Source organism: Pan troglodytes, chromosome X (assembly GCF_028858775.2).
Source record: "Pan troglodytes isolate AG18354 chromosome X, NHGRI_mPanTro3-v2.0_pri, whole genome shotgun sequence".
NCBI classification, from domain to species: Eukaryota; Metazoa; Chordata; class Mammalia; order Primates; family Hominidae; genus Pan; species Pan troglodytes.
The window spans coordinates 137158033-137179745 of NC_072421.2; the positions used below are offsets into that span (position 1 = coordinate 137158033).

The window sequence follows — 21713 nt, forward strand, 5'->3', positions numbered from 1 at the left end:
GGGAAGCAAGAAGCTCATGGACCAAGATGAAAAGATGCGCTTTTCTGGGTGCAAAGCCCAAGTCAGTGGCAGCAGCTGTTTCCCTACAACTCCTCCCCCACCTGCCCTGCCACGGCCCTGCTGCTGGTTTCCGAACCTGAGTGCCTTTTTGACTTGGTTTCCTCCACATGCGTTATGGGAAAAACAAAAACAAAAAAAAAATTGCTTTTTCAACTTCAGGGAATATTACAAGGGAAGTGCACTCCTCAAAGAGGCTGGGTTCTGGTGTGTGAGATGCAGTGTGGGAAGATACACTCTATTCCCACTTCTCCGGGGACGCACCAAAGTGGGTGAGAAGGGGATAGGAAACCTGAACCAGCAATGGCAGAGACAGTTTCATACTGCTTCCTGCACTTTCCCACGGTCCTCCTGCGGAACCAGAGCTCCTGATCTCACCTCCTGCGAGCTGAGACCAGAGCTGCACGCCTGCAGCGCGGCAGCTGGCCAGAGGAACGGAGAACGGATGACCCAGCGAGTTCGTGGCTGGGAGCGCCACTGCAGCAGGAAAGTGTGTGTGCGCGCGGCGGGCGGGCGGGGTGGAGGGGGTTGTATAGACTGGAAAATAAAGTGCGCGCGGGGAGGGGTGTGGACTGGAAAATAAAGAAAAGCCGGCCAGGCTGGGGAGGCAGCGGGTGAGAAGAAGGGCAAGCCAGCCCGAGGCCGCCGGGGAGGAGATGAGAGGAGGGGACTTACCTGCCACGAAGACTGCTTGCAGTAGGCAGAGGTAGTTCTTCCCGTACTTCTCGGCAATCCTCACGCGCTGCAGGGCCATGGCCATGTCCACCTGCAGAGGGATCGCCTGGGCTATCGGCATGAAAGTGCAGCCATTTGGGTTCTGGGGCAGGCCTGGGATCCTGCCGCAGGACACTGAGGTCCACGGCGCCGAAGCGGCAGCTTGGGGCATGTGCCTGGCCGCCAGCCTTGGCGAACCCAGGTAGGGCCCGGCCCCTGCCGCTGCCATCCTCACGCTGGAGAGCCGGGCAGGGCCGCTACTCCAGCCAGCAGCTGCCCAGCTCTGACCCGCGCGCCGCCGCTGGGCACTCAGGCACTGCCGGAGGGGTACAGCCCCTGGCCCCGCTCAGCCCAGCTGCGCCGCGGCCGCCAGTCCTCCGGAGCCCCCCTAGTAGGGACAGAGGCGCAGAGGCCCGAGAGCTCCGCGCGCGCGGAGTCCAGGAACTTGTTAGGAGTTTGGGGCTCTGGCGGAGCGCTCTGGCCCCCGCCGCTGCGAGGGCAACTCTCCCTGGGTGCGCACACCCACGCCCCCGCTTAGCCACCGGTGGGTGAAAGGAGGCGGGGGCTGTGGAGGAGGGACGCAAAGAGCCAAAAGAGAGAATTTCTGCAGAGATTCCCATTTTCGAGGGACGAAAGGCCAGCCTAGGCTAGCACTTGTGGTGGGAGGAAACAGCCCAGCCTCGCACTCTCATGGCAACTCATGCAAGTCTTGGCGGTTCCTTAGCATTCTGGCCAGTATCCACCTGGGCAAAGACTCGGCGCAAGGGAGTTACACTGTGTGAGCACATGCAGGTGGCCCTGTCAGGGCTGCTGTCTTTGCCCGAAGAGGATACTAGCCCTGAATAGTCTGAAAGGTCCTGTGCTGAGCCGAAATATGTCCTCCGAGGATGCAAACAACACAGAGACATACTCTGATCTCAGTCTTTGGATATGCCAAGTCCCACGCCCTTCAGGTCCCAAACGCCAAGCCTCCTGTATAGACAATTGAACTGCCATCTGCCATGGGCATGGGAGACTTGACACGCTTTAGAGAGGACACGAGAAAACGGAAAGGCAAGAGGAGGCAACCCATTTAAGAAGCCAAATGGAAAATGAAAGGAGCTAGAGCTCCTTCCTTGCCCTGAACCCAAAGCACTCAGGGACTGGGCCGAGGGAAGATGGAGCTCCGCAGTGCCTGGAAGGAAAAGGGTATGCAGGACCTGAGGGAGCCCTGCTTGTGAAGCAGTAGCTGGCTGAGGAGAGGCCAGGGGTGTTAGCATTTAAAAAAAATGTGTGTCTGAAGCTGAGCTAATGCCATAGGGATTCGCCCCAATTTTGCTCTAATGCTTAGAAGTCCTGATGTGAATTGCAAATGCCACATCCCACTTTTTTCTTTAATACTTATCCTTTTCAAAATTTTCTGGCAGGAGAGTGGATTAATATTATACAGGCCAATCATTCCAAGTAGATCTCTTATGAGGAATCGCCAATTTATACCCCAGGAAAGTGGGGATAGGCAAGTGCAAAAGGCAGAGTGAGTAGGGGAGGAACATACACACACACACACACACACGTCCCCCCTACAAGCACACACCTCTTCCCCTAGCCTTGCTTTTTCAACTTCTCGGAGTTGATTTATATATTTTTATCTGAATGTGTAAGCTATTTGAATGTGTTAAGTCAACCAGGCAGAATGTTTGCCAGCCTCTCTCTTGAATATGTGCACAGGGTAGAGGAGCAAATAGTTAAAATTTCCGCACTACTGTGGGTAGGATGACATTAAGAATTCTACTAATGTGGCAGTTGTTGTAAAATAAGTTAAAAAATAAATAAGACACAAATGAGGGGTAGTCTATAAAAGTACTAAATAACAACCTAGGAAGACATTTTTAAAATCTAACAATGGGAAAGAGTTTCCATAGCATAATTTAAAAATGAGATTGATCTGCATATGGACAGATGCCCTGCTATGTTGTCAAGTGTAAAAAAGTAAGATGCAAAACAATATTTATTGTTTGATCCCTTATTTTAAACACTATACATGTGTATGGGGATAGAAAATGATTGGGAAGGATACAAACTGCTACCAGTGTTGATCTCTGTAAAGTGAAATTGGAAAGCACTTGGTTATAGGAGAAATCTCATGTTTTTTGCCCAATAAGTAATTATGGTAAACTTTTTACAGTGAGCAACTGTTATTTTTGTAATTCCATTTTTTAAAAAAGAAGGAAATAAATGGAAAAATAACTTTAGGTTTAGAAAGCTATTAGAAACTTAACAATATAAAAGAATGTTTTCTACGTATGTGAAAAATACAAAAATCAAAGAAGAAAAAATTTAAACTTCTGTATAATTAAAAACATAAACAAAAGTCAAATCACAAATGGGAGGTTATTTACAAAGAAATAAGGTAACCAAAAAAATAATATCCTTCAAGGGATCGAGAATAGCCAAAACAATCTTGAAAAAAAAAAAACAAAGAGGACTCACACTTCCTGATTTCAAACCTTACTACAAAGCTGCAATAATCAAATCAGTGTGATACTAATATAAGGATAGACTTATAGATCAATAGAATAGAACTGTGAATCCAGAGAAAACCCTTGCATCTAAGGTAAATTATTTTTGACCATGGTGCCAAGACAATTCAATGGAGAAAGGATAGTCTTTTCAACAAATTGTGAACCTTAAAATATACATACCCTTTAACTTGAGGATCTCTCCTACAGAAATAATCAGAGGTTTTTGACAAAAGTTTGTATGCAAAGCATTATTAATTATAGCCCCAAATTGGAAGCAACCCACATGTCAAACAATAGCAGATAATAAATTATGATACATCCATAAATGGATATCCATAAATCCATTATCCATAATGGATTTTATGGATTTTTTATCCATAAATGCATAAAATGGATTGTTAAGCATATCAGTTATCAAAAATGCCATTCCTTGTAGTGATGGAACTGTTCTGTATTTAATTCTATCAATGCCAATATTCTGCTTGTGATATTGTACTGTAGTTTTGCAAGATGTTACCATTGGGGGAAACTTGGTAAAGGGTATACAGGATCTCTCTGTATTCTTTCTTTTTTTTTTTTTTATTGAGTTGGAGTCTGCTCTTCACCCAGGCTGGAGTGCAGTGGCACGATTTCAGCTCACTGCAACCTCTGCCTCCTGGGTTCAAGCAATTCTGCTGCCTCAGCCTCCTGAGTAGCTGGGATTACAGGCACGTGCCACCACACTGGCTAATTTTTGTATTTTTAGTAGAGATGGGGTTTTGCCATGTTGGCCAAGCTGGTCTCAAACTCCTGACCTAAGGTGATCCGCCCGCCTCGGCCTCCCAAAGTGTTGAGATTACAGGTGTGAGCCATCGTGCCCAGCCTCTGTGTATTATTTCTTACAGCTGCTTATGAATCTAGAATTATCTTTAAAAGTCTAATTTTTAAAATGAAATTATTGAAGGATTTTTAAGAACATGAGAAAATGATCATGACCTTATGTTGATTGACTTATCTGCATGCAAGATGAATATGTAGTATAATTTCAACTACATGCCATCTATAAGCATTGAAAGAATGCTGGAAAAAACATGGAGTGGATGGATAGATGACAGCCAAATATGAGAGAGGGAGAGAAAGCCTAAGCTCACATGAGCTCCTTCTGTGTCATCCATAAAATCATTAATTATGCAGTCATTGAAAATAATTACCTCTTCTCTGAAGTTTTGCTAGACTCCCTGAACCAAACACCTTCTTTCATGCCCGTTCATCCTACCTTTCTCAAGCTGATTCTTATCATGTGTTGCAATTGTTTGCAGGTCTATCACTCAGAAATATTCTGAGGCCCTTGATGCCAGAAGAAATGTCTTATTAAGCACTGTGTTCCAGGGCTTGGCATATAGTGGGCCCTCAAAATGTGGGTTACCTGAATGGGTGAATAAAGTAACAATGAGTGAACATCAGTCTTAATTTTACTGCCAACCCTTATTGGAAAGAACACTAACCTCAGGGTTTTTCAGGTCTGAAGAAAAAGATGCATAGCTGTAACTCAGTCTCTAATTGGCATAGCACATTCAGATTCATCTACACTACTCTATAATGCAGTCTTTGGGGCCTTACAATGTAACTAACTCTTTTGGAAATAAGGCCCTTTGGTATTATTTCATTAATGCCCTTGGATGAAGTCTAAGGATAAACCAGCCTTATACCAAATTCCTCTCTCTAATGTGATGTGGTAAGGTGTTACACCATTTGCCTAAATCTTACCACTCCTGAGTAGGACACAGGGAATTTGAGTAAAAGGGAATACCCTCCCTCCCTTCCCTCCCTCCCTCCCTCCCTTCCTTCCTTTCTTTTTCTTTCTTTTCTTTCTTTCCTTCCTTCCTTCTTTCTCTTCTCTTCTCTTCTCTCCTCTCCTCTCCTCTCCTCTCATCTCATCTCCTCTTCTTTTCTTTTTGTTTGAGACAGAGTCTTTTGTTTTTGTTTGAGACAGAGTCTTGCTCTGTCACCCAGGCTGGAGCGCAGTGGCGCAATCTCAGCTCACTGCAACCTCCACCACCCGGGCTCAAGCGATTCTCATGCCTCAGCCTCCCAAGTAGGTGAGATTACAGTTGCATGCCACCATGCCTGGCTAATTTTTCTATTTTTTTTTTAGTAGAGACGGGGTTTCGCCATGTTGGCCAGGCTAGTCCCCAACTCCTGTCCTCAAGTGATCTGCCCACCTTGGCCTGGAATATTATTTCATTATAGTAAATTAGGCATAGGTTTTGAGAAACCAGAACCTCTGAAATGCTGAAAATGGAGGTAGGCAATAAAAGTAAAAATATCCTTACTACCTTTGATTTTGAGAGGTTCTACAGAATTCAGGAAGTCTATTGACATGTGAGGGGGTTACCAAATGAAAACTCCTCATTTATAGAATAAGGATAATAGCAACCTCACAATTTATATAAATTACTTAAGATTATAAAAAGGACTATATCAAGTTTCAAACATTAGGTTCTTTGCCATGTATGCAGGGGACATTGGTAGTTTTTGCCTGCCTAGTTGGCATCTATGTACTTCAACATTCCCATGGAGAGTCTCCCTATTCCATTCTAAATCCATGTGACACAGATGAGACTTCCAGCAAACCCCTGCTTCAGGGCAGGAGGGTAGTCCAGGCCAAATAAATGAGTGTATTCTGTCCCCATGGCCACTGTGATAAGTTTGAAGCAATGATACACAATCCCAGTAATTTCTGGAACCAATGAAAGGTAGAGATTATCTTCACTGAATTGTTAGTTACAAAGATGAGGTAAACCTAAGGCCGCAAAGACAGGCTGCCTGAAAATGAAACCAATATCATGAAAACAGGGCTGATACATGTAAAGAGACAGATTCCTAATGATATTATTTGAACATCTGGATCCAGCCATGACTGAAGAAATATCCACCCACTAGATTTTTCAGTTACATAGATCAATAGATTTTCTTTTGTGCTTAAACTAGCTTACAGTTGGGGTTCTATCATTTGCAACCAAAAAAATCCAAACTAATACGTTATGATGAATACATTATAATCTAACTCCAGATTGGCATCATGGAGGCTTCTTAGATGTATGTAAAAATCCTGAAAAGTATGTTAAATGCAAGGGAGTCACTTTGACACCCTCAGCTAAGTAAGCCCAAAGAGATTGGTCAATGAATTGACCTGAATCCAGGCCCTGACATTGACTTAATGTTTACCCCTTCTCAGGAAATTCCTCAGAAATTTTATTCTTATATGTTTCCATTTATAGATCTTCAATTTGTTGCCATTTTAAAGGCCAAAACTTTCCTTTCTGAAGAAAATATTGTTTCAGAGGTAAATATGATTTCTGTTGTGCTTTAAAAGAAGTAGCCCCTTTAAAACTTGCTTTGGGTCAGACGCGGTGGCTCACGCCTGTAATCCCAGTACTTTGGAAGGTCAAGGTAGGAGGATTACTTGAGCCCAGAAGTTCAAGACCAGCCTGAGCAACAAAGGGAGACCCTGTCTCTATAAAAAATACAAAAATTAGCCGGGTGTAGTGGTGCATCCCTGTAGTCCCAGCTACTCTGGGGTCTGAAGTGGGAGGCTCACCTGAGCCTGGTTGGAGGTCAGGGATTGAGGCTGCAGTGAGCCACGATTGTGCCACTGCACTCTAGCCTTGGTGACAAAGTGAGACCCTGTCTCAAAATAAAAATAAAAATAAAAATCCTTGCTCTGTTCTGATGGCCAAAGGCTGTGTAAAAAGTTTAAGAATATTTCCAATGCAATTATACTTGTAATAGAGCAAACAACTACTTCTGTAAATGAAATGCTTTGAGTACTTGCTCAAACGATGATGATATATTGGAAATGTAAATGTTAACTGCTTGGGGCAAAATTAGAGTCAGGAATAGGAGTTTGGAATCATAACTTCCCAACTCTTTCTTTAATTTTTAGCTAGAACTTCCTCTTTCCACATTAGGCATGATGAGTTTAGGCTCAGTGAAATGGGAATAGCTTGTTTCTTTCTGAATTTCTGTGCCACCCAATCAAATATTTACTGACATGAATTGGGACTGAAGACTGCCATCTGAAAAGATGACCAAGTTAAACAGCTAGATGACCAAGTTAAACAGCTTGACCTAACAAAACTAGTTTTACCAGACTGGTTATATAGGTCACATGAAGATAAAAGTATAGGTAATAGACTCACGCTAAGGTCCATAATTGTACATATGACCTGGTTATTTCTCAAAAATATATATTCTTAGGCAACGATGACCAATAAGAAATGTACAAAGAGGACTTAGTATGTAAGACATGTTGTTTAGTTCATATAAGGACAAATTTAAAGAATCAAGTCTTTACATGATGAGCAGTTTACCATCTTAATTTGATATACAGTTGCTGTTACTACTAATAATTACAAAATTAATAATAAGTATACCATCTTCATTTGCATAATGTTTGTAAGCACTTTTTCGTCTGTCATCTCATTTGATCCTCCCAACACATGTACAAGGAAGGCCCAGTTTATTTATTGCCACATTCCAGGTGAGGAGACTGAGGTTTTGAGGAGCTGAGTTGCCCAAGTTTGTGCCATTTGTCCAAAGCATAACTAGATCTAGACTGTAAGTTGGCTGACTCTAATCCTAGCATTTCTGAAATGAAAATAACCATATCAATGAATTATAATTTTGCAGATCTGCAGCTTGTTAACATTAGGCCAGAACAAAATTCTGTAATTCTCAGTCTTCCTCTGTCTTAAAGGAATCTTAGTGCTTTTAAAGCTTATAAAGTCTAGTCTCCCAATCAATGAAGAGATTCACCTCTTAGCAATTACTGTATCAATTTTAAGGATTCCAGTATTCCAGAGTATCATATTTTTTATTGTAACAGCATTATTGAGATAGAATGCACATGCCATACAATTCTCCCATTTAAAGTGTACAATTCAATGGTTTTAATATATTCACAGAGATGTACAACCATCACAATCTAATTTTAGAACATCTCATCGTCCCCAAAAGAAACCTGTACCCTTTAGCTGTCACTTCTTAAGGCCCCACATCACCACCAGCCCTGGGAAACCACTAATCTATTTTCTGTCTCAATGGATCTACCTATTCTGGACATTTCATGTAGATGGAATCCTGTAATATGTAACTTTTATATTTGGATTCTTTCACTTAGCATGTTCTCCAGGTTTAACCATGCTGTAGCATGTATTAGTATTTCATTCCTTTTTAAGGCTGAATAATACTTCATTGTATGGCTAGACCATATTTTGTTTATTCATTCATCAGTTGATAGATACCATGTTTTTTAAATATAGAAATATTGAAACCCTGATATTTTAAAACTAACACAATATTTTTTCTCCTGAGAACATTGTCATTTTTATCTGAAATCTAATCTTTGGATGTGCACAGAGAATATCCTGTATTAAAATTTCAAGCTAGAGATACACTCATTTTGAAAGTATTCTCAGGACAAACTTTCCAAGGCCTCTTATTGTTGTTGAAATAGCTAGTTCTGGGTTACTTGTGTGGTCGAGCATCTTTTTCTGTTTCCTAGTCATTTATCTGTTCTTTCAGAGTCTGTTTGTGTCCTTGGTCTTCTTTCAGAGGACCCTGATGGAATAAATTTAGACTAGGGTGTGGGCATTAAAATGGGGGCATGAGAACGAAGTTGTGATGGAGGATGATGAGAGGAGAGAAATAGGTGCTGGGAGATTCTTAGGCCCAATTTCCAACGTTTTCCCTTTAACCTGACCACTTCCTTTTCTCTGGTTTAGGTTCCTTCTGCTTCCTTCCTCCTTTTCCATCCAAGCCAGATTTCTTTTCTTAGGAGCCTACCCCTCCTGTGATAATTTGTTCGACCCAGAATCTTCATTCTCAATCATCCTGTCTGGAGGCACTCAACCCAGAAGGACAGAACAGCCTCATCTGAGCCTCCCCCAGGAGGAACAGCACGTTATAATATTGGGAAGAAGAAGATAACCATATCTCCATTTTAGTAGAATATTGATATTTTGGCATGACTGGAAATACCCTTGTAGTTGGAGGAGAGTTTCACCGCCACTGCCCATATTCAGACCAAGCCATGGATCCAGGGACCTTGGGGGTCCACTGAAACCCAGAGGTCTATAGCATTTGGGCTACATCTCAGTCACTGGCTCTGTCGCTGTTGCTATTTCAGACCTCTCCCAGGCCACTGTGGTTCTTCAGGATACAAAGAAAGACACTTCCTTCCTTCCCTTCCCTTCAATGTTTAAAGGCTGTTTCATGCAATAATTAGTCTGTGTAGTTTGAAATGGCAGATGAAACACACTATTTCCACTATTTTTGGAAGGTCAAAAGTAGATAACGTCATGAGTAAATGTTCAGGGAACCCCAGCTTAGGATGAGGTGGGAGTTAGGCTCACAGAAAGGAATATGGACCAAAGGGAAGCCTTGCGATTTGGAGACACCAGGTGCTGTGAAGGGTAGGAGTGAGGCTCATGCCTAAAAACAGTGACATTCATTAAAAGACTCTAATGTGGGAAAAGTCCCTCCTGCCTCCCCAGATCCACTCATTATCAAAGGACAGCACCCACACATAGCACATCCCCTCCTCCCAAGGGAGTAGAGACTTTTCAGGGGAAATTGAAGGCCCTCTGGAGGGAAAAACTTCCCAATCTGGTATTTAGGGGTTTCCCATTATAAGATTCTATACCTCCTCTTGGTCACCCTAAAGCAATGATTTCCAGTTGGCGATCTTCTCCTATAAATACCCCCACCAGTTTTTCTAGCTCTCACCTTTAAATATGAACAGGCAGGCTAAGATCACCAAATGTTTAAGGTAAGTCACTGTGATGGTTACTTTTACGTGTCAACTTGGCTAGGCTATAATTAATCAATCAAACACTAATCTGGGTGTCACTGTAAGGTTTTTGTAGATATGATTAACTTCTACAATCAGTTGACTTTAAACAAAGGAGATTATCCATGAAAACCATAGCTCACCCAGTCAGTTGGAAGGTCTTAACAGCAAAACTAAAATTTCCCTGAAGGAGAAGAAATTCTGCCTCAAGTCTGAAGTGCCAACTCCTGCCTGAGAATTTCCAGCCTGCTGGCCTGCTTTATATATTTCAAACTTGCCTAGCCAGCACCCCATGATCCTGAAAATCAATTTCTTGAAATAACCACCTACCTACTACAAAAACACCCTTTCTCTGTCTCTATCTTTCTCTGCCTCTGTGTGTCTCACTCTGTCAATAGATTATACATGCATGTATATAATGTATATAATACACAATTTAAAAATACACAAATACACAAATGTAAAGCACACACATAAGATTCTACATATACATGTACAAATTTTACTAGTTCTTGTTTCTCAGGTAGAACCCCAACAGACAGAAGTCACCAAATGCAAAAGAAGACCAAGACAAACAGTGAAAATGATCTGGGCCCTGCCTGCTTTGTCAAACTTAACCTTGTACACTTTGCTCCAACCGCGCTGGCCTTCTTGGTGTCCCTGGAACACAGAGTGCTTGTTCTTTTCTCAGAGTCTATCACCCCTGGGGCTGCCTCCCACTGCAATGGTTTACCTGGCCTGCTATCCAGATTGTATTCAGGTCTCTGTTCAAGTACTATCACAGCAGAGACATGGTCCCAGCCTACTCTTTAAAACAGACATCCCCCTACTCCCATATGCTCCATCCACTGAATTTTGTTCGTTCATAGCAATGACAACTTCCTTAAATAATATTATTTATTTGTATATTTACTAGATTTTTCTCTGACAAGAAAAAAATGTCTACAACAGGAACCCTTTACGTCTTTTTTTCCCTTCATGTCAGACAGGTAATGTGCCAATGTTGTAACAAGTTTTGAGGGAGGCACATCTCACACATGTACATGAAAACCCAATCATCATGCTTATGAACTAAAGAAGGATCTATTCGTGTCTTGTTCACTATTGTGTCCCCATCACCTAACACAGTGCCTGGTCCTTTAAGAGTTGAAGAGATGATATATGGAAGGAATGATAAATGGAAAAAAATCTCTGAAAGAAACAGACGTAGTTCAGGGAACAGTGAACTTTAAAAACAATGCTAATTGGTTACACACTGAAAGATTCAAATCATTATTATAATCCATAAACAATAATGGAATACTGTGAACAAAGAACAATTGGAGAAAAAGAAAGAGAGCTTTCAGACCTGAAAAAGATTGGTGAAACTTTAAAACTTCCACAGAAAAGTCCTAAGTTACCAACACAATGTCACTGAACGCAAAATTGGGAAGGGAAGTGCAGAGTTGGCCCTCACTAGCTGGTTCGAGCCAATATCAGGACAACGCTGATAGGTGCAGGTAGCTGATGTGGTAGACACTGTAATGTGCCCTTCGGATCCTCCCTCAGGAATGAAGGACTTATTACCCCATCTGTTGAGAAGGCTGCCAGATAAGTCTTTGGCTGTCAGCCTTATTCAGGGATTGCCTCAGCTGAAAAGAGCTACCTAGCCAAGGTCATAGCCCCTTCCAAAGGCATCCCACATTAAATGATTGAACAACTTGGGGTATCAGGGGCCAGTTCCCTGGTCCCAAATGGGGACCACTCTGGCAAATTATCCAATCTTCAGAACTTCTTGTAAGGTTGCATGAGGCTTCTGTCACGAAGCCTTCTTCCTTCTCTTCCCTACTCTTCTGCATGTGTTAATCCCAGTAATGTGCCCTAATACACCTTCTGTATCTATTTTCTCTTCTAAGTCATGAATTGAAGTCATTAGATGATAGTGATCAGGAGAAGAGAGAGGAGTGAGTGTAGGAAATTTGAGGATACAAGGGAAGGGTGAAATTGTTATTTTAGAGTGAGAAATTGAGTTTCTAGCAAAGTATAGTGGAATTGTCTCAGTGTTGAGTGAGAAAAAAAGATAAGAGACATGAAGAATAAATTCAGGAGGTCCAATATCCCACAGGAATCCAGGAGAAAAAAAGAACAGAGAAAATAGGAAAGGATAGGCTGGGCACGGTGGCTCATGCCTGTAATCCCAGCAATTTGGCAGGCCGAGGAGGGGTGTCACCTGAGGTCAGGAGTTCAAGACCAGCCTAGCCAACATGGTGAAACCCCATCTCTACAAAAATACAAAAATTAGCTGGGCATGATGGCGGGTGCCTGTAATACCAGCTACCTGGGAGGCTGAGGCAGGAGAATTGCTTAAACCTAGGAGGTGGAGGTTGCAGTGAGCCAAGATTGTGCCATTGCACTCCAGCCTGAGTGACAGAGCGAGACTCTGTCAAAACAAACAAACAAACAAACAAACAAACAAAGAACAAAAAACACACACAAGGGAAAATGGGGAAGGATATTTCAAAGAAATAATAGAAGAAATAGAAAAAAAATTTCTGGAACTGAAGAACAAGAATATTTGTATTAAAAGGGCCTATCAAATGCAAAATGAGATTATTCAAAAATAACCACACTGGTATACATCCTTATGAATTTTAAAGTACACCACAGACATGAAAGAGAACTTAAATATTTATAGCTGGAAAGAAGCAAATCTGTTACAGAGGATCAATAGGCACAGAGAAAGCTTTCAATAACTTCCAACATCCCTTCATGATAAAACCCCTCAACAGACTAGGTATCAAAAAAAAACATATGTCAAAATAATAACAGCCATTTATGACAAACCCACAGTAAACATCATATCGAATGGGCAAAATTTGGAACCATTCACCTTGGGAACCAGAACAAGATAAGGATGCCCTCTCTCCACTCCTATTCAACATAGTACTGGAAGTCCTAGCCAGAGCAATCAGGCAAGAGAAAGAAATAAAAAGCATCCACGTATGAAAAGAAGTCACACAATCTCTTTTCCTTGATGATATGAATCTATACTTAGAAAATTTTAAAGATGCTGCCAAAAGGCTCCTAGAAATTGCCTTGTGAACTTGCATATGATTGGCTTATAAATTTGGACAGCTTAAGTAAAGTTGCAGGATACAAAATTAATGTACAAAAATCAGTACCATTTCTATGCATCAACAACATCCAGGCTGAGAGTGAAATCAAGAACACAGTCCCCAAAATCTCAAAAATCACCACTAAAGAACTTACTCATGTAACAAAACACCACCAGTTCCCCAATAACCTGTGGAAATGAAAAATTAAACAAAAATAAAGAACACAATCTCACTCACAACAGCCACAAAGAAAATGAAATACCTAGAAATACACCTAACCAAGGAGGTGAAAAGTCTCCACAAAGAGAACTACAAAACACTGATGAAAGAAATCAGGAATGACACAAATAAATGGAAAAACATTCCATGTTCATGGATTGGAAGAATCAATATCATAAAAATGGCCATACTGCCCAAAGCAATTTACAGATTCAGTGCTATTCCTATCAAACTGCTAATGGCATTCTTCACACAATTAGAAAAAAAAAACTATTCTAAAATTCACATGAAACCAAAAAAGAGCCCAAATAACCAAAGCAATCCAAAGCAAAAAGAACAAAGACGGAGGCATCACACTACCCAACTTCAAACTACACTATAAAGCCACAGTAAACAAAACAACTTGGGTGGCTGGGCACAGTGGCTCACATCTGTAATCCCAGCACTTTGGGAGGCTGAGGTGGGCAGATCACTTGAGGTCAGGAGTTTGAAACCAGCCTGGCCAACATGGTGAAACCCCATCTCTACTAAAACATACACAAATCAGCCAGGCGTGGTGGCGGGCACCTGTAATTCCAGCTACTGGGGAGGCTGAGGCAGGAGAATTGCTTGAATCCAGGGGCATAGGTTGCAGTGAGCTGAGATCACACCATTGCACTCCAGCCTAGGCGACAGAGTGAGACTCAGTCTCAAAAACAAACAAAGAAACAAATAAAGACAGCTTGGTAGTGGTACAAAAACAGACACATAGACCAATGGAACAGAATAGAGAACTCAGAAATAAAGCTGCACAGCTACAACCATCTGATCTTTGACAAGGCCAACCAAAACAAGCAGTGGGAAAACAATTCCATATTCAGTAAATGGTGCTGAGATAACTGGCTAGCCATATGCAGAAGATTGAAGCTGGGCCCATACCTTTCTCCATATGCAAAAATTAACTAAAAATGGATTAAAGATTTTAATGTAAGATCTCAAACTATAGAAATCCTGGAAGAAAACCTAGGAAATACTCTTTTCGACATTGGCCTTGGTAAAGAATTTTTGGCTAAGTCCCTAAAAGCAATTGCAATAAAACCAGAAATAGACAAGTGGGACCTCATTAAACTAAAGAGCTTCTGTACAGCAAAAGAAACTATCAGCAGAGCAAACAGACAACCTACAGAATGGGAGAAGATATTTGCAAACTATGTATCTGACAGAGGTCTAATACTCAGAATCTATAGGGAACTTGAAAAAATTAACAAGTAAAAACCAAATAACACCATTAAAAAGTGGGCAAATGACATGAACAGACACTTTTCGAAAGAAGACATACAAATGGCCAACAAATATATGAAACAATACTCAGCATCACTATCATCAGAGAAATGCAAATCAAAACCACAATGAGATACCATCTCACACCAGTCAGAATGGCTACTACTAAAAAGTCAAAAAACAACAGATGCTGGCTGGCAAGGCAGCAGAGAAAAGCAAACACTTATACACTATTGGTGGAAATGTAAATTAGTCCAGCCGCTGTGGAAAGCAGTCTGGAGATTTCTGAAAGAACTTAAAACAATTCTACCACTGGACACAGCAATCCCATTACTGGGTATGTACCCAAAAGAAATTATTCTACCAAAAAGACACATGCACTTGTATGTTCATCACTGCACTGTTCACAATAGCAAAGACATGGAATCAACCCAGGTTCCCATCAGTGGTAAATGGGATAAAGAAAATGTGCTACATATATATTATGGAATACTAGGCAGCCATAAAAAAGAATGAAATCATTCTTTGCAGCAACATGCACGGAGCTGGAGGCCATAATTCTAAGCAAGTTAGTGCAGGAACAGAAAACCAAATACCACATGTTCTCATTTATGAAGGGAGCTAAGCATTGAGCACACATGGACATTAATATGGGAACAACAGATATTGTGGACTACTAGAGGGTGCAGGGAGGTGGGGAGGATAAAAAAAAAAACAACTATTGGGTACTATGCTCACTACCAGGATGACAGGATCTGTACCTTAAGCCTCAGCATCATGTAATATTCCCATATGACAAATCTGCACATGTACCCCCTTATCTAAAATTAAAGTTGAAAAAAAATGAAACAAAATGACATTGAACTTCTCAATAGCAACACTGGATTCTACAAACTAATGGAAAAATAAACACAAAATCAGGGGGGAAAAGGCTTTTCAGCTTGGAACTTTATACTGCGTCAGACTCTCAAACAAAAATAAAGGTTGTCTAAGATATTTTCAGACATAATAATTATTATTATTATTAATAAAAGTTTATAACCCATATAAAGAAGTTAGTAGAGAATGTATTTCCCCAAAAAATGATGAAGTAAATCAATGAAGAGCAAGACAATGAATCTAGGAAATAATGATCCGATACAGGAGCACAGACAAAGGGAATTTCAGAAAGAGATGTGCAGCTAGCCGGCAGAGTAACCAGCTCAGATGAAAAAAGAAGGATGGAGGGCTCTGGGAGGGAGCTGCTCCCATCCCTTTCTACCTCTTTCTCACCAAGTTTGGTGAGTTTTCCTTAGGATCTTTTTGGGCCCCTCGAGCAACTTTCAAGAACCTTGCATATCAGAGAAAAAAAGGGTTGGAGTTTCCAATCCTTTCATTCTGAGAAGACCTCTAGGTTCTTCATATAAACAGTCCCACTCCTTCCCCAGAAACTTTCTACCTCCACAAATAAATACTATAGAGGCAAGAATAAAATGTGGTTTTGCCTCACTAGAGACCCTGCTTTAAAAAATGTGAGAAACATCACCATATTCTTTTGGAAGATTGCCCTCAAGACCTCCCATTTTTCTTTGCTCTCCAAGTCTACATCCCCCCGGCTACCTTCTGGGGACCAAGGTAGTTCTTCTTGGTCTGGAAAATTTGCGTGCTTAAAAAGAACTGGACACGAATAATGGAATGGTCTTTTACCCACTGAAAATAAATAATCTGCTGTCCAAATTTATAAGCCAACCATATGCAAGTTCACAAGGCAATTTCTCAAGTCCTAATCCCTAGACGGCTCCGAGACTGAGGCCCATACATTGCATAGGAACCACACCAAGGTACAGCCATCCCATGAAGCCCAGGTGCACACCAGATTTGTTATACTAATAGTTCCAGGTTTACAGTGGTGAAGTTCTAATCCAGAGTTGAGAAATTCCCACCTGCCTTTACTTGGGAATCCTAATTATTTTAGAAAAAACTGAACAGTAGACAAAGAACTGTCAGAGAAACCCAAAGCAGGCTATTGCGGTCTGTATGGACGGATACACCTTTACAAGAACTGCACTGTGTCCTGCAAATCATTGGTCCTAGAAATGGGGGATTCTGGGGAAAGGGGGAAACTACTGCAAGAATGAAAATGACTGGCTATGGGCGATGCTATCCATAAAAATATTCCAAGACTGACCCACTCATTGCCCCAATCCATTTCTTATATTACTCGAAGGTAAAGAAATACTTACCACAAATGTTTGTCCTTAAGACTGTCGCAGCTCATTCTGTTTCCTCGGCCAAAAGAATGTACAATACTCTCTGCCTGCTCCAAGAACAAAAGCCTTCTTGCTCTTAACATGAAAAAAAGTTTCAAAGCCAATCTGATGTCAGCAACTGAAAGTGTAGAGAAGCCTTGACTTGAAGTAGAACCCAGAAACAAAATTATAAATCATACACTGTATCACAGTAGAGGAAGGAGACCTAATTTTTTTTTTATTTACAAGGACAAATCTGGAGAAACAGAACGCCCACTCAAGAGTTAGCCCGACAGTTTGAAAACAAAATACTTCTGCACAAAATGCAGAAGAAGCTGGGCATATCTTTTTTTGTACACGACAAATAAAAATTGTATGGTGTACAATATGATTTCTGATGTATGTATACATCCTGGAATGGCTAAATCAAGCTAATTAATACTTTCTTTACCTCACATATGTATCCTTTTTGTGGTGGGAACATGTAAAATCTACTCTCTTAGCAGTTTTCAAGTACACAATATATTGTTATTAACTATAGTTATCATGATGTACAATAGGTTTCTTGGCAGGGCGCAGCGGCTCACACCTGTAATCCCAGCACTTTGGGGGGCCGAGGTGGGTGGATCACTTGAGGTCACGAGTTCGAGACAAGCCTGGCCAACATGGGGAAACCTCATATCTACTAAAAATACAAAAATTAGCTGGGTGTGATGGCGGACACCTGTAATCCCACCTACTCAGGAGGCTGAGGCAGGAGAATCGCTTGAAGCCAAGAGGCAGAGGTTGCAGTGAGCTGAGATCACACCACTGCACTCCAGCCTGGGCAATAAATTAAGACTCCATCTCAAAAAATATATACAAATAAAAATATGAAAAGAATTTTAAAAATTAAAAAATAGATCTCTTGATCTTTGTCCTCCTGTCTACGTGTAATGATGCATCCTTTGACCAACATCTCCCAAAACCCTGCCCCATCCTCTGGAAACCACCATTCTACTTTCTACTTCTATGAGTTTGACTTTTTTAGATTCCCCATAGGAGTGAGATCATACAGTATTTTTCTTTCTGTGTCTGGATTATTTCACTTAGCATAATGTCCACTAGGTTCATCCGTACTGTCACAAATGACAGAATTTCATTCTTTTTTAAAGGCTGAATAGCATTCGTGTATATATAGTATAGTATATATAGCATATACTATATACATAGCATATATAGCATATACTATATACATAGCATACATAGCATATACTATATACATAGCATACATAGCATATACTATATACATAGCATATATAGCATATACTATATACATAGCATATATAGCATATACTATATACATAGCATATATAGCATATACTATATACATAGCATATATAGCATATACTATATACATAGCATATATAGCATATACTATATACATAGCACATATAGCATATACTATATATACGAATGCTATTCGTATATATACACTATATATACACGAATGCTATTCGTATATATATACTATATATACACGAATGCTATCATTCATATATATATATATACAGTATATATAAAAAATATTTTCTTGAGGTTGCTTCCATATCTTGGCTACTGTGAATAGTGCTGCAATGAACATGGGAGTGTAGATATCTCTTTGACAGACTGATTTCATTTTCTTTGGATATATACCCAGTAGTGGCATTGCTGGATCATATGGTAATTGATAATATGACCATAAATGCCTGGATTTTTTCTGGGCCAGAACATTCATACTGTTTTCCATAGTGGCTGTGCTAATTTACATTCCCACCAACAAGGGCTCCCTTTTCTCCACATCCTCACAAGCACTTGTTATCTTATGTTTTTGATAATTGCTACCCTAACAGGTGCAAAATGTTATCTAAATGTGGTTTTAATTTGCATTTTTGTGATGATAAGTGATGTTGAACATTTTGTCATATACTGGTTGGCCATTTGTATGTCTTCTTTTTAAGAAATGTCTACTCAGGTTCTTTGACCATTTTTAATTGGGTTATTTACTACTTTTTGCTATTGAGTTGAGTTCTTTATATATCTTGGGTATTAACCACTTATCAGATGTATGGTCTGTAAGTATTTTTCCCATTCCATAGATGGTCTTTTGACTCAGTTGTTTCCTTTGATGTACAGAAAACTTTTTAGTTTAATGCTATCCCATTTGTCTGTATTTCCTTTTGTTGTCTGTGCTTTTGGGGTCATAGCCAAAAAATCTCTGCCTAGACTAATGTCAAGAAACTTTTCTTCTATGTTACTTATTTTGAATGGACACATAGCAAATATATACATATGTATATATATATATATATATAATTTATGGAGTGCAGTGTGATGTTTTAATACATGTATACACTGTATAATGATAAAATCAGGGTAATTAGCATATCCATGACCTCATATATTTGTCATATCTTTGTGGTGAGAACATTCAGTCTGAGGTCTTACCTTTAAGTCTTTAATCCATTTTGAGTTGATTTTTGCACATGGTGTGAGATGTGTCTAATTTCATTGTTTTGCATGTGTATATCCAGTTTTCCCAACACCATTTATTGATGAGGCTGTCTTTTCTCCATTGTGTGTTTTTGGCAACTTTTTTGAAGAACAGTTGACCATAAATGCCTGGATTTATTTCTGGGCCAGAAGATCTTTAAGGTATGTCCCAACCTTAATATATGTAGATAAAGGTAAATATACATATCCAGAAAAGCTTATTAAAATACTATCATCCTTACTTGGTTCTTTTTTGTATGTTATCTATATAATTGAAAATGGACATGCATTTACTTTATAACAAGAAAATATAACACATATTTTTAAAAGATACCAAAAATAGAAGTGATCCTTTTAAAACTTAAGTGAGATTATGTCACTCCTCTGTTCATAATATTCCAGACTTCTACTGGAATTCAGAATCAAATCTAATGTCCTTATCATAGTCTACACAGCTCTACATGCTCTCATCCTTCCATACCTAATTTCAACTCCTACCAATCTCCCTCCATTTTGGTCACAGTGACCTCCTGGCAGTACCTCCAATATGCCATGAAAGCTCCTATCTTGGGGTCTGGGCATTTGCTGTTCACATGGCCTGGATTCCCCTTCATCCATATATATGAATGGCTCCCTCTCTCACTTAATTCAGTTCTCTGCTCAAATGTCACCTTGTCAGAGAGAACTTCTTTTACTACCATATCTAAAGTAGCACCTGCTATCATTCTCGGAATATTTGCTTTGATTGCATAAACACTAAAACTTTCTGTGCAATATAAAAGATACATTCTTAATGATTAATTGACACAGAGAAAAATATTTGTGAAATACATGACAACATGCACATATTCTAATATACAGAATTATAATGAGTAAAAAAGGTGAGCAACTTAATAGGACAATGGGTGAAGGAAGTGTAATTGACAAACGAGGAAATATAAACACCCACATGTACATGGAAAATCTATTGGAACTCACAAATAAGCAAAGAAAAGCTAATATTACCAAGAGTAAACACTATTTTTCCTTTAATCCAGGAGTTGGCAAATTTTTTTTTCTGTAAACAGTTAAGATAATAGAAATGTCCCCCTTTGTGGGCCACATATAGTCTTGGTCAGACATTCTTCATTACCTTTTTTTCCCTACAGCCCTAAAGATGCTGACTGGGTTGCTGACCCCAGATCTATGAGGAGTGATTAAAGATGGAGAGCACTTAATGCTGAGAATGGGGAGGGTAAACTGGCTGACTGTTGTTGGGGGCACAGATTCATATAGCTTTTCTCAAAGACAGTTTGTCATGTACATATCTTTTGCCCCAGGAATTCCACATTTTTGACTTTACACCAAGAAGCTACTCTGGCAGGAATGGAAATATTTTTGTACAGAATACATTGCCATGTTACTCATAATAGCAGGCAAGAGGAGGAGAAGAAATTTATATAATAAACTAGGAAATAGTTAAACCATGTGCATGAAATAAATGAAATGCCACACAGCTATTTAAAACAGTCATATATATATATGAATTAATTTATATAGAACAATCACACGACTTTTTATGGTTTAAAATTATAGTGTGTATAACATAGTTCAATAGATACAAAATTATATATGTATATATGTTGTGTATATGTGTATATATACATATACATATTCAAAAAAATATGGTTACCTCAGGGGGGTTGTGATACTAAGTGACTTTTATGTTTATATTATTAGGTATTGCTTGATTTTGAGCAAGTATCGTCAGTATAATCAGAAAAAAATAAAATTCTTATTGAATTTAGCAAAACCTCAGGTCAATTAAAATGGACTTTTGCCTGAAGTGCAACAGTTTTCTAAACTTATTCTTACAATATAATAATGCAAGATAGTTTTCACAATTTGAACAAATAGTTTTTATGGGTTTTGTTTGCTTTCTGGTTTGTTTCTTGTACCAAAAGGACAGAGTTACTCGTTAACTTGTCTTAAAAATATTCTTTTGGGAATTCTATGATTTATGCATTTTAATCTCTGCCACCTCTTTTCTCCAACTCTCTGTGAACACTCATTGGCACCATACTGGTGTGATATTCCCAACCCAGGGCACAGAGAGTGGAGGTACAAGAAAATCACCCCACTGACCACTGTACAAGAGAAGCTAGGGAGTGGAAGAGTTGAGAGGAGAGGGATAATGAAAGGCATCCGAGAAAGTGCTCACTCAGAAAACGCACAGGGAACTTGTGTTCCCACATCGCTGTCTTTAATTTGCAGCCAAGCAATACTCAGTTACTCTATCATGGAAGCTTCCCAT

At 39.9% G+C, this 21713-nt stretch overlaps 1 protein-coding gene and 1 non-coding gene across 11 annotated transcripts in view; both read right to left on the minus strand.

Annotated features, from left to right (window-relative positions):
* The window catches only part of MCF2 (MCF.2 cell line derived transforming sequence), a 128445-nt gene extending 111334 nt beyond the window's left edge, over nucleotides 1-17111 (minus strand). For 5 of the 10 annotated variants that reach the window (XM_016944297.3, XM_016944294.3, XM_016944296.3 and 2 more), the window contains exon 1: nucleotides 733-1237. In XM_016944297.3, the coding sequence (XP_016799786.1) occupies nucleotides 733-1000 (268 nt within the window). In that variant the 5' untranslated portion in view covers nucleotides 1001-1237. Of the gene's footprint in view, nucleotides 1-732; nucleotides 1238-16900 lie in introns of those variants that run through there. The other 5 variants (XM_016944298.3, XM_054676234.2, XM_063804652.1 and 2 more) reach the window with 4 other exon arrangements.
* On the minus strand, nucleotides 11084-11187 carry LOC112207224 (small nucleolar RNA U13). The gene has a single exon (XR_002941676.1). It is a non-coding gene; the product is annotated as a small nucleolar RNA U13 (small nucleolar RNA).
* Nucleotides 17112-21713: the final 4602 nt, after the last annotated feature.